At 45.2% G+C, this 25,125-nt stretch overlaps 3 protein-coding genes and 1 pseudogene across 3 annotated transcripts; 1 reads left to right on the top strand and 3 right to left on the bottom strand.

The window, feature by feature from the left end:
- The first annotated feature begins 5,360 nt into the window (after window positions 1-5,360).
- Window positions 5,361-6,852, top strand: LOC125513300 (putative pre-16S rRNA nuclease). Its single transcript, XM_048678381.1, has 6 exons — window positions 5,361-5,702; window positions 5,790-5,849; window positions 5,952-6,064; window positions 6,235-6,303; window positions 6,439-6,490; window positions 6,563-6,852. The coding sequence occupies exons 1-6, from the start codon at window positions 5,415-5,417 to the stop codon at window positions 6,590-6,592; spliced, it is 612 nt and encodes a 203-aa protein (XP_048534338.1). The 5' UTR covers window positions 5,361-5,414; the 3' UTR covers window positions 6,593-6,852.
- A 444-nt stretch (window positions 6,853-7,296) lies between these two features.
- LOC125513293 (putative glucuronosyltransferase PGSIP8) lies at window positions 7,297-10,577 on the bottom strand. Its single transcript, XM_048678374.1, has 5 exons — window positions 10,032-10,577; window positions 8,979-9,240; window positions 8,283-8,484; window positions 8,043-8,190; window positions 7,297-7,915 (listed from the first exon to the last, which is right to left on the bottom strand). The coding sequence occupies exons 1-5, from the start codon at window positions 10,355-10,357 to the stop codon at window positions 7,372-7,374; spliced, it is 1,482 nt and encodes a 493-aa protein (XP_048534331.1). The 5' UTR covers window positions 10,358-10,577; the 3' UTR covers window positions 7,297-7,371.
- Window positions 10,578-13,960: 3,383 nt separating this feature from the next.
- LOC125534070 lies at window positions 13,961-15,879 on the bottom strand. The gene is made up of 4 exons (XM_048697371.1): window positions 15,537-15,879; window positions 15,364-15,436; window positions 14,541-15,068; window positions 13,961-14,015 (listed from the first exon to the last, which is right to left on the bottom strand). The coding sequence occupies exons 1-3, from the start codon at window positions 15,846-15,848 to the stop codon at window positions 14,551-14,553; spliced, it is 903 nt and encodes a 300-aa protein (XP_048553328.1). The 5' UTR covers window positions 15,849-15,879; the 3' UTR covers window positions 13,961-14,015; window positions 14,541-14,550.
- A 594-nt stretch (window positions 15,880-16,473) lies between these two features.
- LOC125534060 lies at window positions 16,474-17,410 on the bottom strand (annotated as a pseudogene).
- Window positions 17,411-25,125: the final 7,715 nt, after the last annotated feature.

Here is a 25,125-nt window from a genome sequence, read left to right as displayed (position 1 = left end):
CTACATATGCTAGGCTCGTCAAGTTCAACCTGAGTATTCTGCATGTGCAAAACAGGCTTGCACCCGTTGTATGTGAACGGAGAGCTTATCACACCCGATCATCACGTGGTGTCTCGGCGCAACAAACTGTCACAACGGTGCATACTCAGGGAGAACACTTATCCCTTGAAATTTAGTGAGAAATAATCTTATAATGCTACCGCCGAACTAAGCAAAATAAGATGTATAAAAGATAAACATCACATGCAATCAAAATATGTGACATGATATGGCCATCATTATCTTGTGCATTTGATCTCCATCTCCAAAACACCGTCATGATCTCTATCATCACCGGCATGACAACATGATCTCCATCATCTTGATCTTTATCAACGTGTCATCACATGGTCGTCTCACCAACTATTGCTATCACATAGTGATAAAGTAAAGCAATTATATGGCGCTTGCATCCTATGCAATAAAGAGACAACCATAAGGCTCCTGCGAGTTGCCGATAACTTTAACAAAACATGATCATCTCATACAAAAATTTATATCTCATCACGTCTTAACCATATCACATCACAACAAGCCCTGCAAAAACAAGTTAGACGTCCTCTACTTTGTTGTTGCAAGTTTTACGTGGCTGCTACGGGCTGAGCAAGAACCGTTCTTACCTACGCATCAAAAACCACAGCACGGTATAGTGATTACTTTTTGATATTCAGAAACAACCCTGTTCATTGAATCCGATTCAACTAAAGTTGGAGAAACTGACACCCACCAGCCACATGTGTGCGAAGCACGTCGGTAGAACCAGTCTCGCGTAAGCGTACGCGTAATGTCGGTCTGAGCCGCTTCATCCAACAATACCGCCGAATCAAGAATCAACTAGTGACGGCAAGCAATATGTATATAACCATGCCCACAACTCCTTTGTGTTCTACTCGTGCATATAACATCTACGTATAAATCTGGCTCTGATGCCACTGTTGGGGAATGTAGTAATTTCAAAAAAAATCCTACGCACACGCAAGATCATGGTGATGCATAGCAACGAGAGGGGAGAGTATAGTCTACGTACCCTCGTAGACCGTAAGCGGAAGCGTTATGACAACGCGGTTAATGTAGTCGTACGTCTTCATGATCGACCGATCTAGCACAGAAGGTACAACACCTCCACGATCTGCACACGTTCAGCTCGGTGACGTCCTGCGAACTCACGATCCAGTAGATCTTCGACGGAGAGTTTCGTCAGCACGACGGCGTGATGACGGTGATGATGATGCTACCGGAACAGGGCTTCGCCTAAGCACCGCTACGATATAACCGAGGTGGATTATGGTGGAGGGGGCACCGCACACGGCTAAAAGATCAATGATCAACTTGTGTGTCCATGGGGTGTCCCCTCCCCCGTATATAAAGGAGTGGAGGAGGGGGAGGGCCGGCTCTCTACTATATATGGCGCCGCCCTGGGGAGTCCTACTCCTGGTGGGAGTAGGATTCCCCCCTTCCATGTAGTAGGAGTAGGAGAGAAGGAAGGAGGGAGCGCCGCCCCTCCCCCTAGTCCAATTCGGACTAGGCCTTGGGGGAGCGCAGCCTGTCCTAGGCAGCCCTCTCTCTTTCCCCTAAAGCCTAATAAGGCCCATACACTCCCCGGCGAATTCCCGTAACTCTCCGGTACTCCGCTAAATACCCGAACCACTCAGAACCTTTCCAATGTCCGAATATAGCCTTCCAATATATCGATCTTTACCTCTCGACCATTTCAAGACTCCTTGTCATGTCCCTGATCTCATCCGGGACTCCGAACAACCTTCGGTACATCAAAACACATAAACTCATAATACCGATCATCACCGAACGTTAAGCGTGCGGACCCTACGGGTTCGAGAACTATGTAGACATGACCGAGACTCATCTCCGGTCAATAACCAATAGCGGAACCTGGATGCTCGTATTGGTTCCTACATATTCTACGAAGATCTTTATCGGTCAAACCGTATAACAACATACGTTGTTCCTTTTGTCATCGATATGTTACTTGCCCGAGATTCGATCGTCGGTATCTCAATACCTAGTTCAATCTCGTTACCGGCAAGTCTCTCTACTCGTTCCATAATAATACATCCCGTAACTAACTCATTAGCTACATTGCTTGCAAGGCTTATTGTGATGTACATTACCGAGAGGGCCGAGAGATACCTCTCCGACAATCGGAGTGACAAATCCTAATCTTGATCCATGCCAACTCAACAAACATCATCGGAGACACCTGTAGAGCACCTTTATAATCAACCAGTTACGTTGTGACGTTTGGTAGCACACAAAGTGTTCCTCTGGTATTCGGGAGTTGCATGATCCCATAGTCATATGAACATGTATAGTTATGGAGAAAGCAATAGCAACAAACTAAACGATCATCGTGCTAAGATAATGGATGGGTCAAGTCAATCACATCATTCTCTAATGATGTGATCCCATTAATCAAATGACAACTCATGTCTATGGTTAGGAAACTTAACCATCTTTGATTCAACGAGCTAGTCAAGTAGAGGCATACTAGTGACACTCTGTTTTTCTATATATTCACACATGTACTAAGTTTCCAGTTAATACAATTCTAGCATGAATAATAAATATTTATCATGATATAAGGAAATATAAATAACAACTTTATTATTGCCTCTAGGGCATATTTCCTTCAATCCCTGCCATGGCAATGGGGAAAGGTGGAGAAGCACCATCCCTTTGCCGCAGGAGAGGGCCTCTTAAGAGGCTGTGGGTGCACGTGGCGGACCTAGAATCTCATCCTTGGGGTGCCACAGTTCAAATTTTACATCAAACATCATGATAATCTTAACAAATAGTCTTAAAATAGTAACAACTTGATAGATATTTAGTGTTACATTCAAAGTACTAAAATTTATTTCACAATTTTGGAGGGGTGCCATCTGCCCCTGTGTGCTACCATGACTCGGTCTATACTTAGTCTATTACAAGGGTGTTGTCGAGCCAACTTCAATGGGCAGCGCGCATGAGCTTCATAGAGCAAGCATGATGGGCAGAGCCATGCTCGCGTGGGCTATCGACCGATCCACAATATCGGTCGGTTGATGAAAATATTTCCCCTTGCCTACTTGGGGTTGGCCTGAGCTTTCTACCAGCCCTTCCATTGCCCTGAAAACTTCCAAAAACTAATACCGGGTTTACAAACTTTCGACCACCTTTTAGATTTTTTTATAAGGAACATGTGCTTTCATAAGATTTTTCCTCTATTGCCATCACTAGTGCTTGCATTCACTCCATGACCATCATTGGCACCATTGTTTCCATTGTCACCCATGCCACCCATGAATCCTTTCATGCCACCCATGCCTCAGAACCTCCCAAGAAGTCTCACATTGACCTTTCGGCCAACACCTGAATGTGCATAAGTTCAAAGTATGGTATTCCCTTCTCATCAAGATCACTTGGGCCCATGAACATAAGCTTTTCCTCACTTCCAAGCTCTTGATTCTTTCATCGTAGGCCGCCTTCCTCTCCTCAAACTCAGCCCTACTCTTCTTGGTCGGCGTTCTCCTCTCCTCAACCTCCCTCCTCTCCTCCATTTCTTTGGCCTTCAAGTTCTTCCTTTTCTGGCCATCTCCTTCATTATTGCCATGATGTTGTCCAATGATTCCTTGAAGTGATTGTCTCCTCCCTTCTTCAACTTGTCCTTGTCGTTCTTCCTCCCTTCAGACCTCATGTTAGCAACTGAGTTGGGTGTGGGGTTTCTCTTTCCATCCTCAACACTTGGTGCATCATCATGAGTGTCAACTTTTATTGCATCGCCAACCAAGATCCTCAGCTTCTTCTTATTTTGAATTTAGTTGTATTTGTGGGTTCTTCCTATTCTCCTCATTTTCAATCTCCATCCAACAAGGGTGCAAAATGAATACATTGCCTTTTTTTAGCCTCTTCCCTTGTATTTTGGTTGGCTCCTAAACAATTCTTGAGCAATGTTGAGCTACATACCACAAGTGAGAAAATAAGATATCCACCAATGCATACAAGAGATGAAGAAATAATTGATCAATGCAAAAAACAATCACTTTATCTTCGGCATTTGTACCACTTGGGTTGAGACGGTCAAATTCTGCCAAGTATGCCGACCACTTTTGACAATCCACCAATATAGTTTACCATCGTTGTCAGACCAAAACTTCTGATCGATAAATGCCAATAGTGTTACGTGCCCTGAAGTACTCACATATACGCTCCCAATAACTTGAGATTGGTTGCTCAATACCTATAACCGGACCAGGACCAATTTTCTTCCATGCACCCCACAACAACTTGTCTTCTTTGGTAGTGTAATTTGCTCGCATCAACAAAACCCTCATCTTCCATGTCACGAAGGTGCTCTTCTTGTGGTGCATATTCTTGAGACGAAACTTCTGGTGATGGAAATAAAAAATCATCATCCACACTACATACATCAAATTTGAACAAAAGACATGCACATCACATAAAAAATTGCATACAAAATGAAAAGGCACATGAAAATCATAGAAAAACATAAAACGATTTTTTTACCTCTTGGCCATTTCACTGAACACATTGGGGATGTTGGTGGTTGTGACGACGGGTGACGTCGGCCCGTCCTTATGCGGCAGTGGGAGGGGTGGCCAAATGGCCCTAGGCGGTGTTAGAGGAGTTGGGGGCGTGGTTGGAGGGATCGCCGATGGTTCTTCTTCTTCTTCTTCTTCTTCTTCTTGTGGGTCGCAACCCTGTCCAATGGATCTCGTGGCGGCCTCTTCCTAGTCAGCTTCTTCGCTTGCGGGGAAGCCTTGGCGGGGTCCTACAACGCTTCGCCGGTGTCCACAACGATGGTTGGTGCCAGTCCAAGTCCTATAAAGTGGACAACCTTTGGCTTCTCGGCACTGACGGCGGGAAAGCACGAGAGGGGCGACTGCTGGGCCGGCGGTCACGATGGGGAGGCTACAGGAGGCGGCAGTCGTGTCGAGGATGCCTTCCATGGCATCCGACGGTCGTTGGTGGTCATGGCGGAAAATTTCAGATCTGGCGGTTGGGTTCCCACAGTTGCGGTTTTCGTCTTTTGTCTTGTGCTTGTGAGACCTAAATATATCACTCCTGTAGCAATTTTTTTTTGTGCTATTGGAGCTGTTTTTTACCCAAGGGCAATGGACACATGGTGAACAAAGCAAAGTCTGGTGTGTTTTTTAGCTCAAGTTGTGCTATTGTATGCCTTGATCGTGCTACGCTGGGCCGGCGAGCAAAGTGAGCCGACGCTAACGGGCCCAGGTGACTGACAGGCTCAGCGAAGGTTACTTGGATCAATAAAGCCCATAAGGGCCCTTATCCAACCAAATCCAGCCACAAAATGGCAGGTCTCTCTATCGCACTGCCCCTCTCTTCGCGGATTCGCCATGGCAACCGCGAAGCCAGCGGCGCCGGTGCCGCTCCCACGGGCCGCCGCCTACCCGCGAATTCTTCCACTGCGCCTACCGCGGCGCCAAAGGGCAGGAATCACCAGGGCCTCGCCTCCTCCCGCCACCTGCAGCGGGGACGCCGGTGGCGAGCTTCCTGCCAGGCTCCAGCCGAACGCGCGCCGGCCGCTCTGGCACGGCGGCGGGTTCAGCCTCGGCGTGGACCTGGGCGCCGCACGCACAGGGATCGCCGTCGGCCGTGGCATCACCCAGCCCCGCCCCCTCACCGTACGCGCCCTCACACTCGAAATCTACTACGCTTTTGCTCCGTTCGGTTTATTGGGGGTCTGAAGATGGGTTAGTGGATTCCGTCAGGTTCTGAAGCTACGGGGGCAGAAGCTGGAGCTGATGCTGCTCGATGTAGCTCAGCAGCAGGTAGAAAAGTTCCCTTCTTCTTTCTCGTTCTCTTCTCTGTGCCCTGAGTCTGCCCGACATTTCAATTGTGCGTGAATTTGCTGCTCCTGCTCTGTTTCGCAGGAGGCGGGCGAGCTGATCATCGGCCTGCCGGTCTCGGCCGACGGGAGAGAGACGCCGCAGTCCAACAAAGTGCGGAGCGTCGTCGGAAGGCTCGCCGTCCAAGCGGCCGACAGGTGCGTGCGTGGTCCTCTGGGTTCCAATTACAGAATGGGCGGGCGGCGCACTAGAAAGCAAGCAAGGAGGGAAAAAGGCTTGTTGCAGTGTTCTTCACTTCAGTCCAGTAGAGGGGGTTCAGTGTTTGAGTACTTTGAGTCGGCTCAGTGTGTTTGTTTGAACAGCGCAGGGGCCTGAGGGTTTATCTGCAGGATGAGCATGGAACATCAGTGGACGCCCTCCATTACATGATCTCAAGGTAGGCTGTTTACCCTGTCATGGATGGCAAGTTTGCTACTACCTGTCATAAACTTTATTTCGAAAACCACCAAAAAAAACAAGTTGGATAAATCTCACTAGGACGTTGTCTCGGTCTGAAACTCATGTTCTTCAGGGGTGTTAAGAGGTCTTCCCGTGACGACAAATCTGATGCGTATGCTGCCATGGTACATATCATTCTGGCCACATCACACTCTTTTACCGGCTTTTGTGTGTCCCAGCTTCCAACTTGACTATAGTTTACTTTGGCTGTAGATGATTCTGGATAGATACTTCTCGTCATCAGGTCAAGGGGCTCAGATTGTTCTTCCTAGGCAACAGGAACTGCAGGACAAATTAATAGCAAAACCAAGGCAAGATGCTGAAATTTAGGAATGTGTGTCCACCTTTTCCAACTTTAGACAAGATACTTAGAATTTAACCATTGTGTTCTGTTAGAGAGGGCTTTACATCCTGAACATATAATACGATCAGCTAACTTCAGTTGACTATGCAACCTCATCGTTAGCTCTCTTATCCATTTTGCATCTACACTTTGTTTTCAAGATACTTATGTACCTGATTCATAGATCTCTAGATTAGAATTATGATGAACCGTCTACCTTTTGGTAGTTTCAGACGTTCGCCATTGAGTCCCGACTCTTTTCCAGAAAAATGGGAAGAAAACTTTCAGTTAAACCAATTATATGTATATTTCCAGTCACAGAGACAGGAAACAACTTGCTCAAACATAGTTTGAACCGTCAGACCTAGCAAGACATTTTTTTTTTCTGAAACAGGGGAACACCCTAACAAATGGCAATTTACAACAGTCCCATTACCCACCGGATGCAATGAACATGCCCCTTTTTTGTAGTTAAGTTCAGTGCAACTGATCTATCTTCTCTATCTGCATTCAAATATTAGTTGCTCAGGCAATGTTTCAAAGTTACTTCTGATACAAAGCAGATTGCTAGAGACAAAATAGTCAGAATGAATCAATAATCAGCCAATCTGAATCAGCTGTCCATATGATGATGATGAAGCATATCAAACCTTTACAAAAGAATCAGTACAGTTTGCTAAATTCAGTCTCAGGTGCTGGATCACCGAGCCGGGGGAAGTGCGGATCCCTCTCAAGCATTGTTTGCAATGAGTCCATCACCCTCACGATGGATGCCCACAGGAATGGTGCAGAGCAAAACGCATAGGCGACGACCACCAGAATCCTCGCGATGCCGTCATGGTACCATGGGAATGCCATGACAAAGAGCATTCCAACAATCCCAAGCCATGCAGTGAGCACGGCAAGCGGTGGGAGCAGGAATGCATTGATCACGACCGTTGAGAAGGCGAGGACGCCAAAGAGGTACATGGACCAACCCATGATTGGATGAACTGTGCATGGGATTACAAAGAACGGGATCGCATATGCAGCCACCATGGCCACAATCCCGGCCAGCTTGATTAGCCACTGCAGCAGGGCACCTTGTTTCTCAGGTCGCCGATTATAGCACAGTTTTGTCATCTGTGGCCTTGCCAATCTGGTGACGGCTATGATCGTTATGTACATTAGCAGCTCCATGAGGACCACCGGAATTTCAGCAGCATAACTGTCAAATGTGGACCAGGGAAGGAATGTTAGCAGGCAGAAATTAAATGTGCAGAATGCATGCCATATGATTTCTTTTCTATCTGCTCAAGTATATGTTGTGGTCGTAAATTCTTGCTTTCACTCACCCAAGATCATCCCAGCGTTGCTTGTGCCAGGAAAGGCCCAGTGGCAAGATTGGCCAGGACCACCAGTACCAAGGTTTAAACCAAGGGGCACTAGGGAATGTGATCACGCTGTTAGGACCGCATGGAACATGCCAATGGAGTTTAAGATCTGCAATATTTCAGTAAAATGTCGGTAAATATCTTTGGAAGCAAGAACCATACAAAGGTTAGAGAATGGAGCTGAAGCGCAGAGATGCTCACAGTAGTATGATGCGTCCATCTGATAGCCGAGAGGAAGGCGATATGTTCCGTTGAGTTTGGTGCCATTTTCAGGAGGGTGGAACAATGGTTTGTCCAACAAGTCTGGGTAGCAGCCGACTAGGAAGCCTTGGTCTGCACCGTCAGAGTTGTCACGGCCAATCTCCAGGTCATGAAGCATGCCATTAAACACATCCATAGAAGGCTGTATATTGGATAAAAACATCAACATCAGATACTTTTTAAAGACAACTGTTATCTGCGTAAAAGATATCTTGAGGTGCATTAGCTATGATCAATGCAATGATGTTGCTCATTGCATACCTTCCGATCTGAAACTATATAGATGACTATTTAAGAAAAATCTTCTGGTTATGTGCTTGTGGTGGTTTAGTGGAGCTATCATGCCAACCATGCATGTGATAGCTGGCGAGTCAATCGAAGTTCCATCTATTAATAGTTGCTCAACTGGTTTATGCCAGTACATGCCATCATCAACAGATGTAGCGATGTGGCTCAATTTAGGAACTGTACTATCATCAGCATACGTAAGGAGTTAAGGACACCATCTAGTTCAGCACAGACCGTTACATGATCAACTCAGCAGGTCCATAACATTTCAAGCAGAAGAAGAGTTTGACGTTTGGTACAGGCAGTACAATTGCAAGGTACAAACCATAAGAAGAACTGGGGCCATACCTGGAGCACGAAAAGGCCAGTGTGGAAGTAGCATGGATTGATGAAAACAGCACAAAACTGGCCGCACTGGAAGAGCTCATCGGTGTTCTGGAGGAAGATGTTGTCGGAGTCGATCATGACGACACGCTCATAGTCGACCAAGCTCCATGCGTAGAGCTTGTTCAATGTCAGCTTAAACCTCCTGTTCATTCCTCCAAGGTTGCCCTCGTAAGGATTCTTCAGGTTCTCGACAACCACCACCCTCATGCCATCCTCCTCCCTCCTGTTCCCGTTCACCACCATCAGAAATGTCATATTTCAATTCATACTTCCGTTTCAAAAAAAAAATCATACTGGGAACGGAATGAATATATTTGTTCACGTTGCATTTTATAAACGAATTAGCGATTATCGGGGCGGAGTCATGGTCCAAACCAATCATTTGGGATTTGACCGTATCCAAAACATATATTCTGAAATAAATTTCATGAAGAGGAAGGAAAGTTGACCACTCTAATTGGAAACCAACCGATTTCTTTGAAGAGAAGCCACCAAACAAATACTCCTACTACTCGTCAAAGCTCACAGCATGTACCCACACAATACAGCATATTCTCTGAGAGTACTACTCTAATTAACAGCACACAACGGTGATGTGTCAGTCAAGAACATTTACTTAAGCAGACTGAGCATGCACTGAAATATCCCGTCTGGTAAACAGCATGGAGTAGATTAAAGAAAATACTTCAGAAGCTTCCTTGTATTATAATCGTATATATCTGCAGGTGGCCCGGTACTCGCCCCCGCAAAACGGCAAAACCATCGCGCGGACGAGTTACTTCCCAAAAACAACCCCCTCGTCTTCGCCTTCGTCCCCACCCACACAAGGAAAGAAACGCTTGCCATTGTCGAAAAAGAAAAAGGAAAGAAACGCTTGCTTATAGTAATTTAATAAAAATTAATTGCGACGCGTCAGCAATGGAGCTCCAATCCGTTTCTGCTCGCGGTCAACTGCGTCCAAACGGAAGCAGAGCGGCGGAAGGGTCCAAAGGGAGGGAGGGGGCGTGCACTCACATTGCGCGGACCCAGTCGCGGGGCACGTCCGAGGAGGCGATGAGGACGCGGTCGGCGTCGGCGCCGACCCTGGACAAGGAGCGCATCATCACGCGCACCGCCACGTAGAACTCGTAGTCCCGCGGCGTCCCCATGTACATCATCGCCGCGTACGCGTGCCGGTGGTGGTGGCGCCCTCGCCCCTCGCCCTGCCGCACGGCCACGCCCCTCCGCCCGCGCTCCTCCGCCGCTCCCGCCGTGGCCGACGCGACGACCAGCAACAAAATCGCCACCGCCACCGCCACCGCCGCCGCGAGACGCCTCGACGCGGCCGGCCGTCGCCCCATCGCCCGCCGAGCGCGCGCGAACTCCCCGATCAACAAGCCGGCAGCGCCGCCCTGCGGGCCGGATACCTCCCCCCGTGCTACCACCGCTTGGAACGGCGACGCGGCGGAGACGCTCGTCTCGGGAATTCCCTCGCCTTTAATGCTTCTAGAGTAGACTTCCAGTTGGCAGAAGCAGAGGAAGGGAGAGAGGGAGGGGGGGAAGAGAGTAGTACAGGAGCGGAAACGGGCCGGTGGCGTGTATTTATGCGGTCTCCGGGAGAGAGCCCGGCCCGCCCGGTCGCAATTCTCGCCTCGTTCTCGTGCGTAGTTTCCTTTCGCAATAGCCTCGTGGCTTGGCGTGGTGGTGCAGGCCAGGGGCTACTGAGGAGCGTCCGTCGCTGGCATGTGGGGCGCGAGCACGGCGGGGCCCAGGCTGCAGCTGCAGCAGGGGGTGCCGGGCGTGCGACGCGTGGTGGACTGCTGAAGTGGACGGTCACGCGCCTCTGCTTTCTCTCACGAACGCTTCCTACTCGTAGCTTTTTTTTCGTAGATATACTAGCTGCGAGCCTGCGACCTGTGCCCGTGAAACGTGATGTAAAAGCTACCGCTTGGTCCAGAGGGGGAAAAACGTGAAGTAAAGACGGAGGAGAGGAGGAGGAGGAGACGCGGTTGGTTGGTGGGGTGGTGGCGGCAGGGGATGGATGACTCGGATGGACCCGTTCTACGGGCTGAAAACGCAGAGGTCTTGAAAGCAACTCTTCCCAGCTACTGCTTGGCAGTGCCTGGCTTAGAGCATTTAATAAATGACAATACATAAATGTCTTTAAAATACTCTCTTTTGTTTTTATTTTCTCCTTATATTACCTTTATCTAAAGTCAAACTTTATAAACTTTGATCAAGTTTGTAGAAAAAACTCATCATATCGATTAGTTATTGTAAATGCTTGTGTTGATTTCTATAAACTTGGACAAACTTTATATAGTTTTAAAGGAAATATGCCCTAGAGGCAATAATAAAGTTATTATTTATTTCCTTATATCATGATAAATGTTTATTATTCATGCTAGAATTGTATTAACCGGAAACATGATACATGTGTGAATACATGGACAAACAGAGTGTCACTAGTATGCCTCTACTTGACTAGCTCGTTGATCAAAGATGGTTATGTTTTCTAGCCATAAACAAAGAGTTGTCATTTGATTAACGGGATCACATCATTAGGGGAATGATGTGATTGACTTAACCCATTCCGTTAGCTTAGCACTTGATCGTTTAATTTGTTGCTATTACTTTCTTCATGACTTATACATGTTCCTGTGACTATGAGATTATGCAACTCCCATTTACCGGAGAAACACTTTGTGTGCTACCAAACGTCATAACGTAACTGGGTGATTATAAAGGTGCTCTACAAGTGTCTCCGAAGGTACTTGTTGGGTTGGCGTATTTCGAGATTAGGATTTGTCACTCCGATTGTCGGAGAGGTATCTCTGGGCCCACTCGATAATACACATCACTTAAGCCTTGCAAGCATTGCAACTAATGAGTTAGTTAATGTGTTACGGAACGAGTAAATAGACTTGCCGGTAACGAGATTGAACTAGGTATTGAGATAACGACGATCGAATCTCGGGCAAATAACATACCGATTACAAAAGGAACAACGTATGTTGTTATGCGGTACACATCACTTAAGCCTTGCAAGTATTGCAACTAATGGGTTAGTTGCGGGATGATGTGTTACGGAACGAGTAAAGAGACTTGCCGGTAACGAGATTGAACTAGGTATTGAGATAACGACGATCGAATCTCGGGCAAGTTGTTGGAAATATGCCCTAGAGGCAATAATAAAATGGTTATTATTATATTTCCTTGTTCATGATAATTGTCTATTGTTCATGCTATAATTGTGTTATCCGGAAATCGTAATACATGTGTGAATACATAGACCACAACATGTCCCTAGTGAGCCTCTAGTTAACTAGCTCGTTGATCAATAGATGGTTACGGTTTCCTAACCATGGACATTGGATGTCATTGATAACGGGATCACATCATTAGGAGAATGATGTGATGGACAAGACCCAATCCTAAGCATATCACAAGATCGTGTGGTTCGTCTGCTAAAGCTTTTCTAATGTCAAGTATCTTTTCCTTAGACTATGAGATTGTGCAACTCCCGGATACCATAAGGGTACTTTGGGTGTGCCAAACGTCACAACGTAGCTGGGTGGCTATAAAGGTACACTACGGGTATCCCCGGAAGTATCTGTTGGGTTGGCATGAATCGAGACTGGGATTTGTCACTCCGTATGACGGAGAGGTATCTCTGGGCCCACTCGGTAGGACATCATCATAATGAGCTCAATGTGATCAAGGAGTTGTTCACGGGATGATGTGTTACGGGAACGAGTAAAGAGACTTGCCGTAACGAGATTGAACAAGGTATCGGTATACCGATGATCGAATCTCGGGCAAGTATCGTACCGATAGACAAAGGAAATTGTATACGGGATTGATTGAATCCTTGACATCATGGTTCATCTGATGAGATTATCGTGGAGCATGTGGGAGCCAACATGGGTATCCAGATTCTGCTGTTGGTTATTGAGAGGAGAGTTGTCTCGATCATGTCTACGTGTCTCCCGAACCCGTAGGGTCTACACACTTAAGGTTTAGTGACGCTAGAGTTGTAGAGATATTAGTATGCGGTTAACCGAAAGTTGTTCGTAGTCCCGGATGAGATCTCGGACGTCACGAGGAGTTCCGGAATGGTCCGGAGGTAAAGATTTATATATAGGAAGTCCAGTTTCGGCCACCGGGAGAGTTTCGGGAGTCATCGGTATTGTACCGGGACCACCGAAAGGGTTCCGGGGGTCCACCGGGTGGGGCCACCTATCCCGGAGGGCCCCATGGGCTGAAGTGGCATGGGAACCAGCCCCTGGTGGACTAGTGCGCCCCACCCAAGGGCCCAAGGCGCCTAGGGTTGGAAACCCTAGGGGGGCATGCGCCCCCCTATTGGAAACCCTAAGGCCTCGTTTGGATGTTGGGTAGGAAAAACCCTGGGCCATAAACCCCTAGGGGAGATTCCCCTATGCACATGCAACCCCTCCCACCACGTGGGAGATGTTCCCATTGTCGAGGTGCCCAAATAGTAACATGGGAGGGAAGGAAATCCCTTGCATACTACAGACACATATAATATAGCAGATCTTACATAAAAAGTCTACATATAATTTTGGAAAACAACCAAATCATAGATAAAAATTCCACGAATAATTCTGAGAAACAACAAAAATCACATTCCACAAATAATTCTGAGAAACGACAAAAATCACAGGCACATAACAAAGGTTCATAATTCATGTCAACTAGAATTTTAAAAATATTACTACAACTTATCCATCACTTCATCAAGCTTAAGATATCAGTCTGCATTTCACGATGATCGAGCATTGGCCTAAGCCGTTTTCATGTGCGGAAATAAAAGCAATCATTACAAGAGTTATTGATACATCGTCAAGTTTGTGCACTATAAAAAGTTCTCGATTATAAGTTGCCATGTACAACTCAGGGATACTTTCGAACAAGATGGGCCGCAAAGCAACAATCACATCCTACTCCGGTCTTTTCTCCACTCCTTCCTCGACATCATGTACCACAACTTGATGCTGGCTGAATGACAAAAAGAAATAAGTTAGCTAGCATCAGTTCAGAATCTCACAACACTATTTTGTAGTATAAGCAAACTAATGAAATAGTATCAACCAACATATGATTTGTGCACTGTGCATAAAAAATCAAGACTACAAATATAGTTTAGGAACACAATCACAAGGCTGCCCAGTAACCCAATTTGTTTTCTTGAAAAAGTCTTCAGATGAACAGGGCAATATATTGCTGTGAGGTGAGTTATGAGGCAATAGGAGGTGAAACCAATGGGAGGAGGCCACCAAATTAAGTATCACTAACAAGCTTGTAAAGGTACACAGAAACTACCAAACAAAAGGTAGTAACATTTCTCCAAATGTGTGGCTCTTCTAGTCAGTTTTAAAAGAATGAAGTGTGTTTTGTCTTTACTTATCTATCATCGATTAACAGAGAGAAACAAGCTTATACAAAGCTCCAGTCGATAATGCCACAAAGTAAATAAATATAAATGGATGTAGTGCAAAACAAGAAGGTGAACTGGTTACACACCTTATGTTATCTACATCTCAGAAATCTCCTCCTTCAACCAATAAAGCCGAAGATTTGAGTCCTTGGTATTGATGAATATTTCTCGATTCATTGGGCATTTAAAAAGCCGTAGTGCCTTTGCTTTTTCTGCAACTGATAGATCTTCCATTGGTTCTAGCGCAGCCACACAGTTTCCAATCGAGAACATGTCATCTGGCTTTGATTCCTTCAACTCATCAACCAGTTTTGCAGATTGTTTCTTTCGAAAATCCATGTAATCCTCAAGTACAACAGCGATCTGGCTTTGCTTCCTCTTTTTCACAGGCAGTGCTCCCTTTTGTTCAGAGTTGGTAGATGTTGTAGCTTCAGGTTCATCTCTTCTTGATGCCCCTTGCCCTTGTAGATCAGACGAGGACATACCATCATCAACATTGGTAGAGGAGATACGGTTCAAATCATTGGTAGAGGAATCCATAGGAGAAATGGCATCGCTTGTGAGATCCACTTGCGGAATTGATACAAAGTTCAAGTCTCCTGAAGCAACACTTCCTGCTCCAAAAAAATAAACATATCAACATGTTCTCGTAGAAACATCAGATTCATCTATAATTGCAAATACATATATTACTGCCACCCATTCCAGAAAGAAAGTATATATGCACATAACTTGGTCCTTCATCGTACAACTTCTTAGAAAGAAAAAGAGCACTCAAGCAGGGTCCAATGGAAACACATGAAAAAATACAGGCATCTCAACAATCTCCCAAATACTATATAATTAAAGCAAGAATGAAAAGGATTTAATATGCAGGGTTGACGGAAACACGTGATACAGGAAACACACCTTCATGTAGTAAAGCCAATGACTTGAAGAGCATGAATGGTTTTGAACGGAACTTCTTTATCCTTGCATTATCCTATTGAATGCAACAACATTGTATGGTTGGGATCAATAAAACAATGCCTTGAAGAGCATGAATGGCAGTGAACAAACAATATATCAAGAAAAGAGCTAACCTTGATAAGTTTATCCCATATTACAGGTTCAACGATGATCATGCAAAGTGTATCATCCCATCCCGTGTCGCTCTGTTTCCGAGAGTCTCTCACTGCCTTATAATTTCCTTTTAAATCCTTATCCTTCTCTTGGATTTTTTGCTTGGTGAAATTAGCTGATGGAAATTTCTGATTGAATGTATTTGTAATTCTAGTCCACCCTTCAGCAGTCCACCCATTTTGACCTCGATAGATGGGATTGTTGTGGTCAAGCATTATATCAACAAGACCTTTCTCATATGCATGGTCCCAAGATGCCCTAGGCTCTGCCATTGCTACATTATTGAACCAACAATGGGGTACTAGTTAAATTTCTCTCTACCACTACTTTACCTAAGAAAACGTGAGAAAAATTTACAAAATAAACTCATGTTCGACTAGTTGTTATAATCAGCCCACATTTGCATCGCGATCTGATCTCTAAGAGTGTTTCCATTGTTTGCCTCATTGTGATGATGTTGGTTGACATCATCTCCCTCTGGAACATCAGCATATGTTTCTGGTGGAATTAACGGTGGTTGGTGATCCAACCATGCCTCATCACCACTTTGAGCTCTAATGATGTTATGGAATACATCACATGCCGCTGGAATCTTGATTTGTGACTCTATTAGGTAGTGATTGCCCACTTTCAAGATAGGGAAACGTTTTTTAGAACACCAATGCTCCTTTCGATGTGGTTTCAGAGAATTGCATGGGTATGGTTGAACAGCTCCCTATGGTCGGCATAGCCCGTATTAGATGAGCGCCGCCTCCTAAATTCACTCAGGTGATACTGAACTCCTCGATATGGTGCAAGAAAAGAAGGCGTGTTTGCATATCCACCATCTACGAGATAAAATTTTCCATCTGGCACATGAAACACCTTGCTAATAGCAGAACGAAGAACTCCTGCACCTTATGCAGACCCTTCCCACCCACATGAAATAAATGTGAAATTCAGATCAAAATCACATGCAACCATGACATTCTGTGAGAGGGTTCCTTTCCTATTCCTAAATGGGGGGGCCTTATCTTCAGCAATAGTGATGGGGATATGTGTTCCATCTATAGCACCAATGCAGTTCTACACATTGAAAAAGAAACAAAAAAGTTGGTAGGTTTAGATATCTATGTGGAGAAGTTTTCAAAAATTCCATTGATATGGAGATGTGTGTGTAGTGGTTCACCTGGAAATAAGGCCAATAGCGATTGTTCGAAACAATCTTCGGATGGGGCTGGAGTGAACTTGGAATCTTTATAAATCTTTGGGCTAGAGTTGGAATTAAGTCAAAAATCCTGTTTATCTTCCCATGAATTATTTTCGCGCTGTGTTGGAAGTACTTTTGTAGATCTTGATTACTAGCATTGTGCGAAATCATGTACATGAACATTGCCAACTGCTCCTCGACAGCAACATGCGACGTGCCCTTCAATAGATTCTCTCTTCTAAGGTAATCCATGATAGACTTAAAAATCTCAGGTTCTATCCGAAACTCAACCCTAGACCAACTCTCGTGGCCTTCTAATATTTCCTTAACCTTTGCAGCCCCGAATAAATATTATGTGTGAACTGGATGCTTTTCCTCATAAAGGGAAGCATATAAAGCGGGAACCAAAAGGAAAAATAGTTCATCTTCTTCTTCTTCTTGCGAGATAATCTTAATAATTTTATTTCTCCTAGAATCCATCACTATTATACCCAATGAAAACAAGATTAATACAACGATAATAATTATAAATAAAGCAATAATAATACCATCTCTATTATGGCTGCAAAGAACCAATAGCTAGGAGCCTAGAAAGCTCAGGAGTGAATACAAAGATAATACCATTTCTATTGTAACATCTACGTACATAATTTAGAGCATTAATTTTCCCATATACTAAAATAAGACCACTTTCAATACTAGCAGAGAAAATAACACCACAAGAGCAGTAGTTTTGCATAATTTAAGCTTCCTCAATGACCAGGGATGACTACGTCACATACCTTTCTTACTCTGAGTGCAAACTTCTCAATGACAGATGAATCAAAAGGCACCAAGCAATTGAACACAAAGTCTTTGGATAAAGCCAACTTCTAAAGTCAGAGCAGACCCACAAATCAGCACCTACTAGAAATCAATGGTCACTCATCACTCAGACAAACCAAACAAGATATTGTTGGAAATATGCCCTAGAGGCAATAATAAAATCATTATTATTATATTTCCTTGTTCATGATAATTGTCTTTATTCATGCTATAATTGTATTATCCGGAAATCGTAATACATGTGTGAATAATAGACACCAACATGTCCCTAGTAAGCCTCTAGTTGACTAGCTCGTTGATCAATGGATAGTCATGGTTTCCTGACTATGGACATTGGATGTCATTGATAACGAGATCACATCATTAGGAGAATGATGTGATGGACAAGACCCAATCCTAAACATAGCACAAGATCGTATAGTTCGTTTGCTAGAGTTTTTCCAATGTCAAGTATCCTTTCCTTAGACCATGAGATCGTGTAACTCCCGGATACCGTAGGAGTGCTTTGGTATACCAAACATCACAACGTAACTGGGTTGACTATAAAGGTATACTACGGGTATCTCCGAAAGTGTCTGTTGGGTTGACACGGATCAAGACTGGGATTTGTCACTCCGTATGACGGAGAGGTATCACTGGGCCCACTCGGTAATGCATCATCATAATGAGCTCAAAGTGACCAAGTGTCTGGTCACGGGATCATGCATTACGGTACGAGTAAAGTGACTTGCCGGTAACGAGATTGAACGAGGTATTGGGATACCGACGATCGAATCTCGGGCAAGTAACATACCGATTGACAAAGGGAATTGTATACGGGGTTGCTTGAATCCTCGACATCGTGGTTCATCCGATGAGATCATCGAGGAGCATGTGGGAGCCAACATGGGTATCCAGATCCCGCTGTTGGTTATTGACGGAGAGCTATCTCGGTCATGTCTACATGTCTCCCGAACCCGTAGGGTCTACACACTTAAGGTTCGGTGACGCTAGGGTTGTAGGGATATGTATATGCAGTAACCCGAGAAGTTGTTCGGAGTCCCGGATGAGATCCCGGACGTCACACGAGGAGTTCCGGAATGGTCCGGAGGTAAAGAATTATATATAGGAAGTGCTATTTCGGCCATCGGGACAAGTTTCGGGGTCACCGGTATTGTACCGGGACCACCGGAAGGGTCCCGGGGGTCCACCGGGTGGGGCCACCTATCCCGGGGGCCCCATGGGCTGAAGTGGGAAGGGATCCAGCCCAAAGTGGGCTGGGGCGCCACTTCCCCCTAGGGCCCATGCGCCTAGGGTGGGGGAAACCCTAAAGGAAGAGTCCTAGAGGGGAAGGCACCTCCTAGGTGCCTTGGGGAGGAGGGATTCCTCCCTTGGCCGCCCCCTAGGAGATTGGATCTCCTAGGGCCGGCGCCCCCCCTAGGCCCCCTATATATAGTGGGGGGAAGGGAGGACCTCTCACCCTTGCCTTTGGTGCCTCCCTCTCCCTCTCCAACACCTCCTCCTCCTCCATAGTGCTTGGCGAAGCCCTGCCGGAGTACTGCAGCTCCATCACCACCACGCCGTCGTGCTGCTGCTGGAGCCATCTTCCTCAACCTCTCCTTCCCCCTTGCTGGATCAAGAAGAAGGAGACGTTACGCTGACCGTACGTGTGTTGAACGCGGAGGTGCCGTCCGTTCGGCGCTAGGATCTCCGGTGATTTGGATCACGTCGAGTACGCCTTCCTCATCCCCGTTCTTTGAACGCTTCCGCGTGTGATCTACAAAGGTATGTAGATGCAATCCGATCACTCGTTGCTAGATGAACTCCTAGATGGATCTTGGTGAAACCGTAGGAAATTTTTTGTTTTCTGCAACGTTCCCCAACAGTGGCATCATGAGCTAGGTCTATGCGTAGTTCTCTTGCACGAGTAGAACACAATTTGTTGTGGGCGTTGATGTTGTCAACTTTCTTGCCGCTACTAGTCTTATCTTGCTTCAACGGTATTGTGGGATGAAGCGGCCCGGACCAACCTTACACGTACGCTTACGTGAGACCGGTTCCACCGACTAACATGCACTAGTTGCATAAGGTGGCTGGCGGGTGTCTATCTCTCCCACTTTAGTTGGAGCGGATTCGATGAAAAGGGTCCTTATGAAGGGTAAATATAAGTTGACAAATCACGTTGTGGCTTTCACGTAGGTAAGAAAACGTTCTTGCTAGAACCCTACTTCAGCCACGTAAAACATGCAACAACAATTAGAGGACGTCTAACTTGTTTTTGCAGCAAGTGCTTTGTGATATGATATGGCCAAAGTTGTGATGAATGATGAATGATATATATGTGATGTATGAGATGTTCATGCTATTGTAATAGGAATCACGACTTGCATGTCGATGAGTATGACAACCGGCAGGAGCCATAGGAGTTGTCTTTATTTTTTGTATGACCTGCGTGTCATTGAGAAACGCCATGTAAATTACTTTACTTTATTGCTAAACGCATTAGACATAGTAGTAGAAGTAATAATTGGCGAGCAACTTCATGGAGACACGATGATGGAGATCATGATGATGGAGATCATGGTGTCATGCCGGTGACAAGATGATCATGGAGCACCAAGATGGAGATCAAAGGAGCTATGTGATATTGGCCATATCATGTCACTATTATTATTTGATTGCATGTGATGTTTATCATGTTTTTGCATCTTGTTTACTTAGAACGACGGTAGTAAATAAGATGATCCCTCATAATAATTTCAAGAAAGTGTTCCCCCTAACTGTGCACCGTTGCGACAGTTCATTGTTTCGAAGCACCACGTGATGATCGGGTGTGATAGATTCTAACGTTCACATACAACGGGTGTAAGACAGATTTACACATGCAAACACTTAGGTTGACTTGACGAGCCTAGCATGTACAGACATGGCCTCGGAACACAAAAGACCAAAAGGTCGAGCATGAGTCGTATAGAAGATACGATCAACATGAAGATGTTCACCGATGTTGACTAGTCCGTCTCACGTGATGATCGGACACGGCCTAGTTAACTCGGATCATGTTATACTTAGATTAAAGGAGGGATGTCTATCTAAGTGGGAGTTCATTGAATAATTTGATTAGATGAACTTAATTATCATGAACTTAGTCTAAAATATTTACAATATGTCTTGTAGATCAAATGGCCAACGTAGTCCTCAACTTCAACGCGTTCCTAGAGAAAACCAAGCTGAAAGACGATGGCAGCAACTACACGGACTGGGTCCGGAACCTGAGGATAATCCTCATAGCTGCCAAGAAAGATTATGTCCTACAAGCACCGCTGGGTGACGCACCTGTTCTCCCTGCAGAACAAGACGTTATGAACGCTTGGCAGGCACGTACCGATGAATACTCCCTCGTTCAGTGCGGCATGCTTTACAGCTTAGAGCCGGGGCTCCAAAAGCGTTTTGAGAGACACGGAGCATATGAGATGTTCGAAGAGCTGAAAATGGTTTTTCAAGCTCATGCCCGGGTCAAGAGATATGAAGTCTCCGACAAGTTCTTCAGCTGTAAGATGGAGGAAAACAGTTCTGTCAGTGAGCACATACTCACTATGTCTGGGTTGCATAACCGCTTGACTCAGCTGGGAGTTAATCTCCCGGATGACGCGGTCATTGACAGAATCCTTCAGTCGCTCCCACCGAGCTACAAGAGCTTTGTGATGAACTTCAATATGCAGGGGATGGAAAAGACCATTCCTGAAGTATTTGCAATGCTGAAATCAGCAGAGGTAGAAGTCAAAAAGGAACATCAAGTGTTGATGGTGAATAAAACCACTAAGTTCAAGAAGGGCAAGGGTAAGAAAGCTTTCAAGAAGGACGGCAAGGGAGTTGCCGCGCCCGGCAAGCAAGCTGCCGGGAAGAAGCCAAAGAATGGACCCAAGCCCGAGACTGAGTGCTTTTATTGCAAGGAAAGTGGTCACTGGAAGCGGAACTGCCCCAAATACTTAGCGGACAAGAAGGCCGGCAAAACGAAAGGTATATGTGATATACATGTAATTGATGTGTACCTTACCAGTACTTGTAGTAGCTCCTGGGTATTTGATACCGGTGCAGTTGCTCACATTTGTAACTCAAAGCAGGAGCTGCGGAATAAGCGGAGACTGGCGAAGGACGAGGTGACGATGCGCGTCGGGAATGGTTCCAAGGTCGATGTGATCGCCGTCGGCACGCTGCCTCTTCATTTACCTACAGGATTAGTTTTAAACCTCAATAATTGTTATTTAGTACCAGCTTTGAGCATGAACATTGTATCAGGATCTCGTTTAATACGAGATGGCTACTCATTTAAATCCGAGAATAATGGTTGTTCTATTTATATGAGAGATATGTTTTATGGTCATGCTCCGATGGTTAATGGTTTATTCTTAATGAATCTCGAGCATAATGCTACACATGTTCATAGTGTGAGTACCAAAAGATGTAAGATTGATAATGATAGTCCCACATACTTGTGGCACTGCCGCCTCGGTCACATAGGTGTCAAACGCATGAAGAAGCTCCATGCTGATGGACTTTTAGAGTCTCTTGATTATGAATCATTTGACACGTGCGAACCATGCCTCATGGGTAAAATGACCAAGACTCCGTTCTCAGGAACAATGGAGCGAGCAACCAACTTATTGGAAATCATACATACTGATGTGTGCGGTCCAATGAGTGTTGAGGCTCGCGGTGGCTATCGTTATGTTCTCACCCTCACGGATGACTTGAGTAGATATGGGTATGTCTATTTAATGAAACACAAGTCTGAGACCTTTGAAAAGTTCAAAGAATTTCAGAGTGAGGTTGAGAATCAACGTGACAGGAAAATCAAGTTCCTGCGATCAGATCGTGGAGGAGAATACTTGAGTCACGAGTTTGGCACACACTTAAGAAAATGTGGAATAGTTTCACAACTCACGCCGCCTGGAACACCTCAGCGTAATGGTGTGTCCGAACGTCGTAATCGCACTCTATTAGATATGGTGCGATCTATGATGTCTCTTGCCGATTTACCGCTATCTTTTTGGGGGTATGCTTTAGAGACTGCCGCATTCACTTTAAATAGGGCTCCGTCGAAATCCATTGAGACGACACCGTATGAATTATGATTTGGGAAGAAACCTAAGCTGTCGTTTCTAAAAGTTTGGGGATGCGATGCTTATGTCAAGAAACTTCAACCTGAAAAGCTCGAACCCAAGTCGGAAAAATGCGTCTTCATAGGATACCCTAAAGAAACTATTGGGTATACCTTCTACCTCAGATCCGAAGGCAAGATCTTTCTTGCCAAGAATGGATCCTTTCTAGAGAAGGAGTTTCTCTCGAAAGAAGTAAGTGGGAGGAAAGTAGAACTTGATGAAGTATTACCTCTTGAACTGGAAAATGGCGCAACTCAAGAAAATGTTCCTGAGGTGCCTGCACCGACTAGAGAGGAAGTTAATGATGATGATCAAGATACTTCTGATCAAGCTCCTACTGAAATTCGAAGGTCCACAAGGACACGTTCCGCACCAGAGTGGTACGGCAACCCTGTCTTGGAAATCATGTTGTTAGACAACGGTGAACCTTCGAACTATGAAGAAGCGATGGCGGGCCCGGATTCCGACAAATGGCTAGAAGCCATGAAATCCGAGATAGGATCCATGTATGAAAACGAAGTATGGACTTTGACTGACTTGCCCGTTGAGCGGCGAGCCAAAGAAAATAAATGGATCTTTAAGAAGAAGACAGACGCGGATGGTAATGTGACCATCTATAAAGCTCGGCTTGTCGCTAAGGGTTATCGACAAGTTCAAGGGGTTGACTACGATGAGACTTTCTCACCGGTAGCGAAGCTAAAGTCCGTCCGAATCATGTTAGCAATTGCCACATTCTATGATTATGAGATATGGCAAATGGACATCAAAACGGCATTCCTTAATGGTTTCCTTAAGGAAGAATTGTATATGATGCAGCCGGAAGGTTTTGTCGATCCTAAGAATGCTGACAAGGTGTGCAAGCTCCAACGCTCGATTTATGGGCTGGTGCAAGCATCTCGGAGTTGGAACATTCACTTTGATGAGATGATCAAAGCGTTTGGGTTTACGCAGACTTATGGAGAAGTATGTGTTTACAAGAAAGTGAGTGGGAGCTCTGTAGCATTTCTCATATTATATGTAGATGACATACTTTTGATGGGAAATGATATAGAACTCTTGGACAGCATTAAGGCCTACTTGAATAAGAGTTTTTCAATGAAGGACCTTGGAGAAGCTGCATATATATTAGGCATCAAGATCTATAGAGATAGATCAAGACGCTTCATAGGTCTTTCACAAAGCACATACCTTGATAAGATATTGAAGAAATTCAATATGGATCAGTCTAAGAAGGGGTTCTTGCCTGTGTTACAAGGTGTGAAATTGAGCTCAGCTCAATGTCCGACCACGGCAGAAGATATAGAAGAGATGAGTGTCATCCCCTATGCCTCAGCCATAGGTTCTATTATGTATGCCATGCTGTGTACCAGACCTGATGTAAACCTTGCCGTAAGTTTGGTAGGAAGGTACCAAAGTAATCCCGGCAAGGAACACTGGACAGCGGTCAAGAATATCCTGAAGTACCTGAAAAGGACTAAGGAAATGTTTCTCGTTTATGGAGGTGACGAAGAGCTCGTCGTAAAAGGTTACGTCGACGCTAGCTTCGACACAGATCTGGATGACTCTAAGTCACAAACCGTATACGTGTATATTTTGAATGGTGGGGCAGTAAGCTGGTGCAGTTGCAAGCAAAGCGTCGTGGCGGGATCTACATGTCAAGCGGAGTACATGGCAGCCTCGGAGGCAGCGCATGAAGCAATTTGGGTGAAGGAGTTCATCACCGACCTAGGAGTCATACCCAATGCGTCGGGGCCGATCAAGCTCTTCTGTGACAACACTGGAGCTATTGCACTTGCCAAGGAGCCCAGGTTTCACAAGAAGACCAGGCACATCAAGCGTCGCTTCAACTCCATTCCTGAAAATGTTTAAGATGGAGACATAGATATTTGTAAAGTACATACGGACCTGAACGTAGCAGATCCGTTGACTAAACCTCTCCCTAGAGCAAAACATGATCAACACCAGAATTCCATGGGTGTTCGATTCATCACAATGTAACTAGATTATTGACTCTAGTGCAAGTGGGAGACTGTTGGAAATATGCCCTAGAGGCAATAATAAAATCATTATTATTATATTTCCTTGTTCATGATAATTGTCTTTATTCATGCTATAATTGTATTATCCGGAAATTGTAATACATGTGTGAATAATAGACACCAACATGTCCCTAGTAAGCCTCTAGTCGACTAGCTCGTTGATCAACGGATAGTCATGGTTTCCTGACTATGGACATTGGATGTCATTGATAACGAGATCACATCATTAGGAGAATGATGTGATGGACAAGACCCAATCCTAAACATAGCACAAGATCGTATAGTTCGTTTGCTAGAGTTTTCCAATGTCAAGTATCCTTTCCTTAGACCATGAGATCGTGTAACTCCCGGATAC

The sequence above is a fragment of the Triticum urartu genome, chromosome 1 (assembly GCF_003073215.2).
Source record: "Triticum urartu cultivar G1812 chromosome 1, Tu2.1, whole genome shotgun sequence".
Classification (NCBI taxonomy): domain Eukaryota; kingdom Viridiplantae; phylum Streptophyta; class Magnoliopsida; order Poales; family Poaceae; genus Triticum; species Triticum urartu.
This window is presented reverse-complemented; position numbering and strand designations above follow the sequence as displayed.

Coding starts and splice junctions, on each gene's coding strand:
- LOC125513300 (XM_048678381.1), top strand. CDS start 5,415: ATGGCAACCGCGAAGCCAGCGGCGCCGGTGCCGCTCCCACGGGCCGCC. Junction 6,065..6,234: donor GCCGTCCAAGCGGCCGACAG/GTGCGTGCGTGG, acceptor TGAACAGCGCAG/GGGCCTGAGGGTTTATCTGC. Junction 6,491..6,562: donor CTGATGCGTATGCTGCCATG/GTACATATCATT, acceptor ACTTGACTATAG/TTTACTTTGGCTGTAGATGA.
- LOC125513293 (XM_048678374.1), bottom strand. CDS start 10,357: ATGGGGCGACGGCCGGCCGCGTCGAGGCGTCTCGCGGCGGCGGTGGCG. Junction 8,485..8,978: donor CTGGCCTTTTCGTGCTCCAG/GTATGGCCCCAG, acceptor TCCAATATACAG/CCTTCTATGGATGTGTTTAA. Junction 7,916..8,042: donor CAACGCTGGGATGATCTTGG/GTGAGTGAAAGC, acceptor CACATTTGACAG/TTATGCTGCTGAAATTCCGG.
- LOC125534070 (XM_048697371.1), bottom strand. CDS start 15,848: ATGGCAGAGCCTAGGGCATCTTGGGACCATGCATATGAGAAAGGTCTT. Junction 15,437..15,536: donor TATGGGATAAACTTATCAAG/GTTAGCTCTTTT, acceptor TGCATTCAATAG/GATAATGCAAGGATAAAGAA. Junction 15,069..15,363: donor ATTGGCTTTACTACATGAAG/GTGTGTTTCCTG, acceptor TTTTTGGAGCAG/GAAGTGTTGCTTCAGGAGAC.